This window comes from Bos taurus, chromosome 3 (assembly GCF_002263795.3).
Source record: "Bos taurus isolate L1 Dominette 01449 registration number 42190680 breed Hereford chromosome 3, ARS-UCD2.0, whole genome shotgun sequence".
In the NCBI taxonomy this organism is placed as follows: domain Eukaryota; kingdom Metazoa; phylum Chordata; class Mammalia; order Artiodactyla; family Bovidae; genus Bos; species Bos taurus.
Genome location: NC_037330.1, coordinates 100641511 through 100656705, shown reverse-complemented (window position 1 = coordinate 100656705; position 15195 = coordinate 100641511). Strand labels below are relative to the sequence as shown.

Here is a 15195-nt window from a genome sequence, read left to right as displayed (position 1 = left end):
ATAATATATTTTTCAAACCTGATCATTTAAAAACTGTTCAACATTAATTCCGTATGATTTCTAAGCTGATCCATTCTCCTCATTTAACAAAAGCGGAAACCAAAGCCCAGAGGTCAAATAACTTGTCCAAGAGAACACAATTAGGAAATCACAGAGTGCATAAGAATGTGCATAAGAATACCTGAAGATAAGGCTAGAAAAATAGAGCAGACGTTAGCTGTCTGTCTAAAGAATTTCTGATTCAACTCTGAAATAAATGGGAGCCACAAAAAGTTTTTAAGAAATGTTCAGTCGCTAAGTTGTGTCCGACTCTTTGTAACCCCATGAATTGCAGCACACCAGGCTTCCCTGTTCTTCACTATCTCCTGGAGTTTGCTCAAATTCATGTCCATTGAGTCAATGATTCTATCTAACGCACTCACCCTCTGCTGCTCTCTTCTCCTTTTGCCTTCCCTTCTCTTCTTTTGCTTTCCCAGAATCAGGATCTTTCCCAGTGAGCCAGCTCTTTGTATAAGCTATACGATTAGAGTTATGTATCAGGAAAAGTGAAAAGGAGGGCAAAAAGAATAATTCATTCAAGGCAAAAGTGAAGAGGATTGAACTGACAGATGCATAGGGGAAGAAGAAGATGCTAAAGTCTTTGAAGGTTTAAAATCAAGAGCTTAGTTTCTGATTAGAAGCAAGGAATAAAAGGAATAACTAGAGATGAATTTGGGATTTTCATAATGGGTAACTGGAAAGACTGCTATCTTAATAATGAGGCTGGGAAAATACTCTGACACATCCTCATAGCATTAGCAGATACTAGTCTGTTTCCTAGGTATACAGTTTGCTTCCTAAGGAGACCATCTGGGAGGTAACAGCCCTCTACTTCTCATCTATTCACCATGGTATTACCTAGCATGGGGTTGGACTGAGTAGTTCTAAATAAATATTTGGTGATTTGATAGCATATTCTTCATTTTAACAAAATGGCAATCATATTGTTTCATATGGATTCTGAAGAGGAGTTAATTCTGAATAAAAATAGGTAGATAGGAAAATAAATTCAGAATGTGGCCTAAAAAGAAGTAAACATGAGATTGTAAACAAGGAGTCTAAAAGAAATATTAAATTTCTCATGGCATGAAGAATAACAAAGAGGTATGAGAACAAATCTTGGTACAAGTCTTCAAAAAGGCCATTGGGGAGTGGAAGTGAGCAGGGCACAGAATTGGGTTACAGATCTTTGAGCATAAGACTTCCTGGCATAAACAACCTTATTCACAAGAGGTCCAAACTATCGGTCCCTGCCCTCAACAAAGCAGTTTATTGTTCTTTTTCTCAACTGATAAGTTAGAGCAACTGATGATAAAACAATCTTAACTGTATCCATGTATTAAACAAATATAGACACACAAACAAACTACACACATCTACTTGCCTCTGTGTCTCACCAGGGCCACTCTCTTCCTTCCAACTAGAAATCTTAGGAGGGAGAAAGATAAAAAGAAAAGAGGAAGTAGGGAGGCTGGGGTCAAGAAAAAGAGAGAAATAAAACTGCAAAGGTTCAGCTCATTCACTCATGCTGGGCACAAAATAGCTGTGCCAGCAGAGGACCAATTCATGCCCAGAGGATCAGATGCTCACCATCTGGCAGCTCATGCAGATAGCCTTTTTTCCCAAGTACACCTTCAAAATCACTAATGTAGCAAATTTCAACTTTTTCTTTGTTTTTAAGTAGGAGATCTTTTCTGTAAAATTCTTAGATGGAAGTTCAATATAAAACAGCTTCTCTGGCTGGATGAAGCAGAGATGGAAACCGAAAGGCTCATCTGCTCAGCCACCTCCCTCCTGAGGTTAAACCCCTGAGGACACAAGTCGGTGAAAATCCTAGGGTTCCAAGAAATGGATTCTTCCCAATTTAAATCTCATAATGAAGGAAAACTTTGGTGCATATTTCTGTCTCAGCTTTTGTACCTCTAAAAACAAACTAACGTGTACTAACAGCTTGAAAATAAGCTAAGAGCCATACTAACGAATGGGAACAAAAAATTTGAATCACAAAAAATATAAACTATGAACAGTAAATTTCTAAGACGATTAGAAAAGCATTCATGGAGAAGAAAATGGCAGCCCACTCCAGTACCCTTGCCTGGAAAACCCCCATGGACAGACAGTCCATGGGGTCACAAAGAGTAGGACACGACTGAGCGACGTCACTTTCACTTTCACTTGTCCTCACCTCCTACTCTACTCTGTCTATAAAAGAAACTGGCATTCAGACCCATATAAGATCATACGCTGGGGCACTAGCCTGCCATCTTCTAGGACGCCTAGCTTTCCAAATAAAGTTGTATTCCTTGCTTCAGCAAAAAAAAAAAAGAAAAGCATTCAGTTCAGTCACTCAGTCGTGTCCGACTCTTTGCGACCCCATGAACCGCAGCACGCCAGGCCTCCCTATCCATCACCAACTGCCAGAGTCCACCCAAACCCATGTCCATTGAGTCGGTGATGTCATCTAACCATCTCATCTTCTGTCGTCCCCTTCTCCTCCTGCCCTCAATCTTTTCCAGTATCAGGGTCTTTTCAAATGAGTCAGCTCTTCGCATCAGGTGGCCAAAGTATTGGAGCTGCAGCTTCAAAATCAGTCCTACCAATGAACACCCAAGTCTGATCTCCTGTAGGATGGACTGGTTGGATCTCCTTGCAGTCCGAGGGACTCTCAAGAGTTCTCCAACACCACAGTTCAAAAGCATCAATTCTTCAGCACACAGCTTTCTTTATAGTCCAACTCTCATATCCATACATGACCACTGGAAAAACCTTGACTAGACGGACCTTTATTGACAACATAATGTCTCTGCTTTTTAATATGCTGTCTAGGTTGGTCATAACTTCCCTTCCAAGGAGTAAGCATCTTTTAATTTCATGACTGCAATCACCATCTGCAGTGATTTTGGAGCCCAGAAAAATAAAGTCAGCCACTGTTTCCACTGTTCCCCCATATATTTGCCATGAAGTGATGGGACTGGATGCCATGACCTTAGTTTTCTGAATGTTGAGCTGTAAGCCAACTTTTTCCTTCTCCTCTTTCACTTTCATCAAGAGGCTCTTTAGTTCTTCTTCCCTTTCTGCCATAAGGGTGGTGTCACCTGCATATCTGAGGTTATTGTATTTCTCCCGGCAATCTTGATTCCAGCTTGTGCTTCCTCCAGCCCAGTGTTTCTCATGATGTACTCTGTGTATAAGTTAAATAAGCAGGGTGACAATACACAGCCTTGACGTACTCCTTTTCCTATTTGGAACCATTCTGTTGTTCCATGTCCAGTTCTGACTGTTGCTTCCTGACCTGCATACAGGTTTCTCAAGAGGCAGTTCAGGTGGTCTGGTATTCCCATCTCTTTCAGAATTCTCTGCAGTTTATTGTGATCCACACAGAAAACCATTAAGGAAATAAAAATTCTAAGAATTTGAGACTGGGACACAGTTGTGCATCCTCAGTTCAGTTCAGTCGCTCAGTCGTGTCCGACTCTTTGAGACATCATGGAGTGCAGCATGCCAGGCCTCCCTGTCCATCATTAACTCCCGGAGTTTACTCAAACTCTTGTCCATTGAGTCCGTGATGCCATCCAGTCATCTCATCCTCTGTCATCCCCTTCTCCTCCTACCTTCAATTTTCCCAGCATCAGGGTCATTTCAAATGAGTCAGCTCTTTGCATCAAGTGGCCAGAGTACTGGAGTTTCAGCTTCAACATCAGTCCTAGGGAAGTATAATAAATGCTTCTACTACTATAGGACTCCTCTGGCTAACAAAAGCCAAGAGGACTTTGCTTGCTCTAGACCCCCTTGATAGGATAATTTCCTTCTGTTGTATTCAAAATATACAATGAAAGTAAAGGCATGAAAACATGAAAGATATAAACAACTAGAACTTCTTTTAAAAAGTAATACACTTCCAGGCTTTTAACTGCACTATATTTGAGACAGATGGCTTATGCAGGACAAAAAATGTCACCATCAAAATGAAAACCCACCATGGTTAATAATCAGTATAGTAATTTTCATGTATTATATGCTTACTGTGGATTATAACAGATCTATAGATTTTATATACATAATCTCATTTGTTGGCTTATTGTGAAGATCAAGATAGAATTAACATTACATTTTATATGTTAGAAAACTTAGCTCACAGCAAAGAATATGATTTTTTGTAAGTTAAAAGGGAAGGGCGTGTCATTCCTGAACAATGAGGTGAAAAAAAGATAGGCTGAGAAAGTAGACCAAGGAGACTTGGTCTAGGAATAGTATAGACTTGGAATAGGAATGGTATTCAACAAGAGCAAAGATGTGCATAGACTGAAAGCCCAGGATTATCCAATATAGTAGCTGCTAAGCTTCCTGTGGCAATTTAAATAAAATCAAACAAAAAATTCAGTTCCTTCTTTGTACTAGCCACATTTCAATGCTCATTAGCCACATGAAGCTATTGAACAGCACAGATAAAGAACATTTCCATCATTTTAGAAAGTTCTATTCTATTCAACAGCATCACTCTAGCAGAAAACTCTTGAATGTATTAGAAACAGCAGTAGACCCTCAACAAATGTTTGGTGAGTGAATGAATGATAAAAGACAGATGGGATGCAGTGAGCCATTTAAAGAACTAGCCAGAGGAAAAGAAACTAATAATAATAGCTAACATTTACTGGACACTTAACAAAACCAAGTACTATTCCAGGGTGCTTTATATGGATTAAATTAATCCTCAATAACAACTCTACGAGGGATTTACGGTCATTATCCTCACTATACATGGGAAAACTAAGGATCTCAGAGGTTAAATAACTTTCCCAAGATCCAGGATTTGAATTCAGGCAGCTTGATCTGGAATCCAGAGCCTCCATTTTTAATCAGTACACTGTATAGTATTCTACTTCTTTATATAACAACTACTTATTTAAACTTTGCTGTCAGGAAATAAAATTTGTTTAGAGTCAATCTTCCCATGCAATTACCAGTCAAGTTCATAGTGAAGAGAACAAAAAAATAAGTGATGAATAAAGAAGATCGGCAGAAAATATATCAAATGTTAATACTAGCTTGATGCCTAGATGCTGAGATTAAGGACCATTTTTTATTTTCCTGTTTTTGCGAATACTATTTTCTCAGTGAATCATCCACAGTGATGATGTATCATTTCTACAATAATAATAAAACACTACTTTTTAAACAAGATGAAAATATAATCAGCTTAAAAATTCCTAAGCAGAACATCAAATCAAAACTCAACCATCTCGAGGAAATGACAACCCACTCCAGTATTCTTGCCTGGGAAATTCCATGGACAGAGGAGCCTGATGGGCTACAATCCATGGGGCTGCAAAGAGTTGAACACAATTTAGCGACTAAACAACATATACTATATGGTATACTATATATTAAATAGTAAAAAAAAAAAAAAAAAAAGACTCAACCATCTGAAACACTGATGTCCCCTAACTGATCTCTTGGCCACCAGTCTCCCCATCATTAAACCATTCTGAATTTGCCATTAGTTACCCTCTGTCATCTAATCCCTGCTCAGAATTCAACACATAAAACATAAAATATAATCTTCGTGGCTTTGGGCAAAACATTTCTGCATAGAATGGCCCAGTTCTACCTTTCCAAATTTATCTACCAATGCTATCCCGTCAAATCCTTTAGGAGAGACATGAAAGAAAAAGTTCTTCTAGGAGAAACATGGTAGAAAGAGTCCTACCTCAAAGTTACAGACCTCAGACAACACATATCTCTTGGCCTCAGTTTCTCCAATGGAGAAAAACTGTGAAAATTAAATCTTTAAACAGCCAAAACAGCCAGCATACAAGGAAGACTTCAATAAGTGGTTTTCTCATTGCTGTTATTATTAACAAAAATTTTTTCAGTCCAATAAATTGCTCTATTTATTCCCTGACCAGATCACAAAAATAATCATAGTAGATATCTTAGTTCATCCTTTGAACAAGCTGTTGATCTAGTCTTCTCTGTGGCCAGCATCTCTACCTTCTACAAAATGTGTGGTCTTTTCCTTCATTCCACCTCATGGAGAAGAGAATTTGAATGGCCACAAGAAGTTGTTTCCTTCTTTGAAGAATTTTCCAACAGTATAGGTCTTATAAATCAGATCCTCCATGTAGATAATGCTATATTTACCAAGACATCAGGCAATCCATGTGTTATCTGTCAGGGAAATTTGCTTCTTGTTGATTTTGTCATAACCACATCTGTAGATCAATTCATCTACTGACTGCAGGTTTAGTTACCACCACGCAATATGTGGTTCCACGGTCCATGGCATGTTAAATGGAGCATAGTCAATCTTAACAAAGGTGCCACTGAAGACTTGACAAAGGTGAAGAAGTTGCAACGTCTTTCAGATCTGTGAACTCACAACACTGATGCCTCTGATCCTAATGACAAATGCCAGTTTGGGCTCTGCATGTGCATAGAAACTGCCAGCTTTTCTTGCCATCCTAGCCATCAGAATCGCAGTTCTGTACATCTGCCTATATACTCTTTGTGAGAGCACTTAACTTCTTTACAGATAAGCTTCATTCCTTACCTTTTGAAGGATCTTTTGGGCAAATTTCTTTCATAGGCACCTGATCTTCAGCTCTGCAAAATTCCTTCCCATTTCAAAAAATATATTTGTTTTCTAATTTTATTCATTTTGCTGTGCCAGTCATAGTGGCAGCACACACAATCTTCCATCTTTGTTGCGGCATGTGGAATCTTTTACTTGCAGAATATGGAATCTTTAGTTGTGGCATGCAGGATCTAATTCCCTAACTAGAGATCAAACCCAGGCCCCCTGCATAGGGAGCATGGAGTCTTAGCCACTATCCACCAGTGAAGTCCTCAAAATTTCTTCATTTTTTTCTTAAGGGTTTCAGTAGGAGCCTTAGTTTTCTCCTCTTCTGCATACTCCATAGCCAAATGGGCTTTTAATTCACTGACTCCTTAAAAAGCTTTGGACTTTTACCTTTATGCTTCATTTGTTATTATTTTGTTCCTTTCTGAGTTTCTAGAAGACTCCTGAGAGTCCCTTGGACAGCCAGGAACTCAAACCAGTGACTTTAAGGAAATCAACCCTGAATATTCATTGGAAGGACTCATGCTGAAGCTGAAGCTCCAATACTCTGGCCACCTGATGCGAAGAGCCAACTCACTGGAAAAGACCCTGATGCTGGGAAAGATTGAAGGCAGAAGGAGAAGGGGAAGACAGAGGATGAGATGATTGGATGGCATCACCAACTCACTGGACATAAATTTGAGCAAACTCCGGGAGATAGTGAAGGACAGGGAAGCCTGGTGTGCTACAGTCCACAGGGTTACAAAGAGTCAGACACAATTTAGCGACTAAACAACAACTTTGTTCCTTTCTGAGTTCTTTCCCTATCTTCTAAAATCCTATTAAACTTCATGTTCCAATTTGAGTTAACCTCCTCCAAAAAAGCTTTCTGGCTCTGCTAAGGGAATTCCCAAAAGTTGCCTTATTAAATGCAGTTAATTACCAGAAAATTAAGTCTCAACAGGTAGAAAAAGACCTACAGCACAGCTAAATTCCAGCAAGACAGATTCAGCATGAAACCTGGAATCCCTCTTTTCAGCTATTAATACTATTCTAACAAGTCTCCAATAATGTTTCAGCTTTCTCACTGATCTCTGGAAGGAAGGAAAAGCCATTACCTAAGGATGTTGGGATGGGAGAGTCTATTCATGAGCTGCACTTCTTTCAGCATGTTTGCCCGGTTACTGCTCAACGTGTTCATCTTAAGAGCCATCACCTGGCCGGAAGCTCGGTGGCGCACCTAGAAAATAAAATAAAACAAGAGACTCAAGGACGGCAGCTGTATATGAGGTCAAAGTCTCCACATGTAGAGCATGCTGAGATGTTTTACTGCCAATTCAGATAAAACAGACATGGTAAGGGATGTTTTTCTATAAAATCTGATTACATAAGGGTTTCACAACCGTTAACAAAGATGGATTTATTCCTTTGAAGACCAAAACTGTTTCATATTAAGCTGGCTAGAAAATACATGATTATACCTCAAGAAATCATGACTTCTTACTTTGCTGTCCACCTAAAACTATCAGAACATTGTTAACTGGCTATACTCCAATACAAAATAAAAAGTTTACTTAAAAAAAAAGAAAAAAACCACGATGTCTTAAAAAAAATACCTTAGAGAAAAATGGGGAAAATGTCTTAGGCTGGTTCCTCATGGCCAATGCTTCTGAGCCTTAGGACACTAACCAGAAATTCTCTTTCGTGGAGTTTTATGACACTTAATGAACTATAAAACTGTCTTTATAGGACACTAAACCCACAGCCTCAAAATCTCTCCCAAGCACCATAAAATGTATATATATACAGAAAAAATTATTGCATGTTAAATATAGAAAGAAGGCAGTGAATCTTCTGGACCTAATATTGAGTAACCCAACCCAAAGTTCCTTATAATCATTTACACACAATCAAGTCAGATACAAAAAACCTGAGCCACACCACTTACGCCATTACCCATATACACAGAGCAAAGTCTACTTCTAAAACATTCATCCTCTGTAGAACTCAATCTATTTTACATGTAAAAATATTATTTTATAATTTCAATGCACACTCCACAGGTTTAAAAAACTCAACACTTTGCCTGCAAGAAAATTAACTATGTTTTCAGTCTCCAAAAGTAGTCTCAGGCGTATCAAAATGAGAGAGAATCAAAATGAGAGACTAACAAAATAAGAGAAAATATTTTGTCTTAACCAAAAGAAGCTCAGTTATTCACTTAGATATGTGTTTCCTACTGGGCAATTATGAATGAGGCTGTAGAAAAGTTACAAAGTACCAAAGACCTCATTGCTGATGCTGCTGCTGCTAAGTCGCTTCAGTCGTGTCCGACTCTGTGTGACCCCATAGACAGCAGCCCACCAGGCTCCCCCATCCCTGGGATTCTCCAGGCAAGAACACTGGAGTGGGTTGCCATTGCTTTTTCCAAAAGACCTCATTACTTACTGGTTAAAAAAAAATTCATTTCAGATCATGTACAACAGGGACATGCCATGCACAACTGTCATCATTCTATGGACTTTCAGAGTATCATTTCAGGATATTATTTCTACCTCACCAAGTGGAAATTCCAATAGAAAACACAAAAATCTACTTAATTCTTCAATCTCCAGAAATTCTTTGACAGGACAACAGCCTCAGAAGTTTAGTATAGCTATTAATATAGGACAGACAACACAGCTTATCTTAAAACTCAAAGGTACAATGTTTCAGAGTGTCTAGACAGAAGAAGGGGAAGGAAGAATTAAAACACTCAGAGCCACAGGAACCCTGATCAGAAGAACTGAGCACAACACTGGCTGTCTCTCCCCTCTTCTAGATCCCTGAGTGAGATTTGGAACACAACTCTCTTCCGAGTGCATCAATGATTCTGTTGTCATGTACCTCGTGACTGATGAAAGAGAAGTGGCTTTCCTTTTCAGATCCTGCGTGGATAAGTTAAAAGAGACATTTATATACAAAGAACACACTGACAGTATTTTTCCAGCTTTATTTACAGAAGACATCTGTTTTTTAATAAGGGCTCTCCATTCTGAAAGTCACTCCTTTTTTTTTTTTCTATCATCTGAAAACTATCACTCTTGAGGTCTTTTTTTTTTAATGTCTGCTTTTAAGAAACTTTGATAAAATAATGTGTGAAATTTAGGGATAAAAAAAGTTGTTTCAAATTAATCACAAAAAACCCTACTTCCTTAAACAAGTGGACAAGGAGATGAACATGTTCATTAACACTGTATATCTTTCATGTGCATAAAATATTTTCCTCTTTCTTCTAGCCCCTCAAATTCTACCTATCTTTGAAGGCCACACTCAAATATCCCCTTCCTCTCTGATGTCTTCCTTGTCTGTCTCTAGGAACTGTTTGTGGTTTCCTTCTTTATACTGCCTCAGAACAACAGTATACCACTGAAGACACAGTTCTGTGCATAAATATATCCTCACTAGGCTACAAACCATTTTGAGGCCAGGATCTATATTGTATTAATTTTTATTTTGCAGTACCTACAACGCCTGGCACATCATAAGAGCACAATAAAAACAAAAACAAGAACGGTTAGTTAAATGATACTTCTAACATACTTTTTAAGGGCCAGTGCATCATTCATTTATCCAGGTAATTTCTTTCGGGGTAGTGCTTTTCTTTCTTTTTCTCTTTTTGGTGGCAGAGGTATCAGGGGAGGATATAAACAGAAAAGCAGTACAAGATTTGGCTTAAATTTTCTGGAATTAGCCATCTAGAAAAGGACAAACAATAAGCAATTTGACCAATCAGTAAAGAAAGAGAATAAAGACTCAAATACATCACAAGAGGTATCTATATGAATGTTGATGCACTTAGGGGAAAACTTCATGGGACTTCAGTGAAATCTCCAAGAATTAATAGATTTGGACAGATTTTTGAAGCACAAAACTGACTACAGGCGATAAAGAAAAAGGTATCATCCAATATAAGGTCCACAGGATTTCCCTGGCAGTCCAGTGGTTAAGACTCCACATTTCCAATTCAGAGGACGTGGGTTCAATCCCTGGTCAGTGAACTAAGATCCCACATGCCTCAGAGGAAGGCAAAAAAACAACAACAAAAAAAAACCACATAGAGATCCACTAAACATAGGGAACCTGTCTAAATCCAGGAGGATCTTCATTCCAAGTTGTCAAAACCACAAAAAATTGTTAGCCCTCAAACCTACTTAGATTTTCAAAATAAAGGGAAGGTCAATTTCTGCTTAAGTTTGTCCTCTACACATAGATCATTGTTACTACTACTAAGAGGATTTCCAAGAGACTGATATCTTTAAATACCTTTAAAAAAAAAAAAATTAAAAACAGAACTGCCATATGATCCAGCAATTCTACTTCTAGGTACAAACCCAAAAGGACTGAAAAAGGGTCTCAAAAAAATATTTGTACACTCATGTTCAAAACAGCATTATTTATAATAACCAAAGGGCAGAAGCAACCCAAGAGTCCATCAACAGATAAACAGATAAACAAAATGTGGCACGTGAGGGAATATTATTCAGCCTTAAAAAGGAAGGAAATTTTGGCATATGCTATTACATGGATGAACCTTGAAGATATTATGCTAAGTGAAGTAAGCCAGTTAGGAAAAGGCAAATACTTATGATTCCACTTATATGAGGTTCCTTAGATAGTTTAATTCAAACAGAAAGAATGTAGAATGGTGGTTGCTAGGGGTTGCAGGGAGGGGAAGAATTCAGAATTGTTTAATGGGTACAGAGTTTTAGCCTTGCAAGATGAAAACAGTTCTGGAGAATGGTGACACAAAAATAGGAATTGAATTGTACACTTAAAAATGGTTAAGATGGTAAAGTTTATATATACTTTACCACAAGTATAAATAAAGAAAGGAAGAAAAGAAAGAAGAGATAGAGAGGGAAGAGAAGAGAATCACCAAGGTAAGAAAATTACTATCTTTGATTTTTAAACTTAGCTGACGCTACCACAGGATCTTCAAATCTACTTTCTAAAGAAGAACATAGCAGAGTGGTGAAGTACTCAAGCTGTCAATATTAGCAGATCAAATCCAAGTTTTAATGCTTAGAGTGACTTCTTTTTGAAGTTTTCTGTTGTAAAATAAAGAGAATGATAGTCTCTATCTCCTTTGGAGGATAAACTGATGTTGTTATGTTAAAGAAACAAAAAAATGTGTATAAAGTACTTAACATAGTGCTTGGCACATAGTATTCAGATAAATAGGTATTGTTTTTATTAAAAATAAGAAACTATATGTTCGTAATAGTTTAGCATATCAGGTGATTTTGAGATGATATAGAAAATGTATACTAATTTTAAGTGAAAAGAGCAATATTCAAATCTGTATTGGCCTCCAAGATGATTTATTTATCACAAAGGGGAAAAGATGACCTTTATAATGGAGAGGTCTGGCAGCTAGCACCTTAATCAAGGAGTTAGAAATTCAGTTATTAGCAAAAGTGAGACATGCAACATTATCAACGTTCTGAAGCAATGAAATATACTTGCCAAATGTTTAACTCAAATCTAATCATAAGAAACTGACTCATCAGAAAAGACCCTGATGCTGAGAAAGACTGAAGGCAGGGGGAGAAGGAGATGACAGAGGATGAGATGGTTGGATGGCATCACCGACTCAATGGACATGAGTTTGAGTAAACTCCGGGAGTTGGTGATGGACAGGGAGGCCTGGCGTGCTGCAGTCCATGGGGTCGCAAAGAGTTGGACATGACTGAGTGACCAAACTGAACTGCATCATAAGAAAAAAATTAGACATATTCAGAATATCTAAAAGACAACTGTACAGTACTCTTCAAACAAACAAAATGTGGGGGAACATTCTAGATGAAAAAAAAAATTTGGCCATACCTCATGGCATGGGGGATATTAGTTCCCTAACCAAGGATTGAACCCATACCCCCTGCAATGGAAGCACAGAGTCTTAAGCACTGGACTGCCAGGGAAGTCCTGGAATATTCTAGATTAAAAGAGATTAACAGTCATAACCACTGAAATGAAACAGATGAAATCTTAACTGAATTCGGGATCCAAAAGTTATAAGTTGTACATTAAATTATTTTACTGAATTAAGGTTAATTGTCTAATGTATAAATAATGATATGGCTTTGTAAAAGAATGTATTCTTAGAAGATACATACTAAAGTATTTAAGTGTTATGATGTCTGCAATTTGCTTTCAAGTGGTCTGTCCAAAAAAATACAGATAGATAAAGCAATGTAGCAAAATATTAACAACTGATGAATCTAGATGAAGGGACTTAGGAGTTTATTGCATTATTCTTTCAATTTTCTATAGATTGAAAAAGTTTTCAAAAGTTGGAATAAACAAGTAAAAACTGAATTTTATTTCCTTACATGAATTTAGGAAATTAGGAAATAAAGATTAGCTTTTAATTGTAGGGAAAAAAATTCTGCATACAGCATATGCCTAAGTTTATGTCAAAACAAAAAGAAGTAGAAGTAAGTTTATAAAATATTAATGATGCCTGTCATTGACAGTAGATCGATGATTATTTTCTTGCTTTTGTGTTTCTTCATTTTCTACTTTCTTCCATAATATACTTGCCTTAATTTTCTAATAGAAAACATTGAATTTATATTCATTTTTAACTAAATAAGTAATACATGCATATATTTTCTTTGTAACACATTAAAACAATACACATAAGTAAAGTCCCTTTTGACTATCAGATTCATTAATCCCAATCTTCTGTGCTCATCCCCAGAAGCTGTTATTATTTCAAGCTTGACTAGTACCTTTCTGGGCCTTTTACAAAACGCACTGACCAAAACAACAACAAATCACTGGTGTGTATAACGTACACATGATCTAGATGAGGGATATATTATGTATATCAGAAGATGAAAGCTCTACAAAACAGAGGCTTCTTTCAACATGCTCAGAAGTCCAAGTACCCTATATGTCCTAAGTCCTAAGAATGTTTCAGTAGTAAGCTGAAACAAAAAAAAACCCAAAAAAGCCATAGATACCATCACCACAATGAGAAACCTGAGAACCACAACAAAGAGTAGCCCCTGCTCACTGCAACTAGTGAAAAGCCTGAGCAGCACTGAAGACCTAGCAGAGTCAAAAATAACTGATTGATTTTTTAAAATAATAATGATTAAAAAAGAAAAAGATCCAAAAAAAAAAAAAAATCAACAAACAAAATCTACAAACTAAGCCAAGAACTAAGAGTTGGCCAAGTGTGTGCATAGAGCTTGAAAGTAACTGATAATATTTCATTAGTCTTCTCAGTCACATTCAAATAGCAAATACTATCAGTCCAGTTCAGTAGCTCAGTCGTGTCCAATTCTCTGAGACCCCATGGACTGCAGCACACCAGGCCTCCCTGTCTCTCACCAACTCCCGGAGTTTACTCAAAATCATGTCCATTGAGTCGGTGATGCCATATAACCACCTCATCCTCTGTCATCCCCTTCTCCTCCCGCCTTCAATCTTTCCCAGGATTGGGTCTTTTCAAATGAGTCAGTTCTTCTCATCCGGTGGCCAAAGTATTGGAGTTTCAGCTTCAACAACAGTCCTTCCAATGACTATTCAGGACTGATTTCCTTGAGGATGGACTGGTTGGATCTCCTTGCAGTCCAAGGGACTCTCAAGAGTCTTCTCCAACACCACACTTCAAAAGCATCAATTCTTCGGCACTCAGCTTTCTTCACAGTCCAACTCTCACATCCATATATGACTACTGGAAAAACCATAGCTTTGACTAGATGAACTAGAGGATGTCTCCGCTTTTTAACATGACGTCTAGGTTGGTCATAACTTTTTTTCCAAGGAGTAAGCGTCTTTTAATTTCATGGCTGCAATCACCATCTGCAGTGATTTTGGAGCCCAGAAAAATAAAGTCTGACACTGTTTCCACATCTATCTGCCATGAAGTGATGGGACCAGATGCCATGATCTTAGTTTTCTGAATGTTGAGCTTTAAGCCAACTTTTTCCCTCAACTCTTTCACTTTCATCAAGAGGCTCTTTAGTTCTTCTTCACTTTCTGCCATAAGGGTGGTGTCATCTGCATATCTGAGGTTATTGATATTTCTCCCAGCAATCTTGATTCCAGCTTGTGCTTCCTCCAGCCCAGCGTTTCTCATGATGTCCTCTGCACATAAGTTAAATAAACAGGGTGACAATATACAGCCTTGACGTACTCCTTTTCCTATTTGGAACCAGTCTGTTGTTCCATGTCCAGTTCTAACTGTTGCTTCTTGACTTGCATACAGATTTCTCAAAAGGCAGGTCAGGTGGTCTGGTATTCCCATCTCTTTCAGAATTTTCCACAGTTTGTGGTGATCCACACAGTCAAAGGTTTTGGGATAGTCAATAAAGCAGAAATAGATGTTTTCCTGGAACTCTTGCTTTTTCTGTGATCCAACGGATGTTGGCAATTTGATCTCTGGTTCCTCTGCCTTTTCTAAAACCATCTGGAAGTTCACTGTTCACATACTGTTGAGGCCTGGCCTGGAGAATTTTGAGCATTACTTTACTAGCATACGGAAAAGGCAATGGCACCCCACTCCAGTACTTTTGCCTGGAAAATCCCATGGACGGAGGAGC

At 37.9% G+C, this 15195-nt stretch overlaps 1 protein-coding gene across 8 annotated transcripts in view; it reads right to left on the bottom strand.

The window, feature by feature from the left end:
* TESK2 (testis associated actin remodelling kinase 2) overlaps nucleotides 1–15195 on the bottom strand; it is a 139252-nt gene that overhangs the window by 62222 nt on the left and 61835 nt on the right. For all 8 annotated transcript variants that reach the window (XM_059885157.1, XM_024990170.2, XM_059885158.1 and 5 more), the window contains one exon: nucleotides 7717–7838. In XM_059885157.1, coding sequence (XP_059741140.1) covers nucleotides 7717–7838 — 122 coding nt within the window. The remainder of the gene's footprint in view (nucleotides 1–7716; nucleotides 7839–15195) is intronic.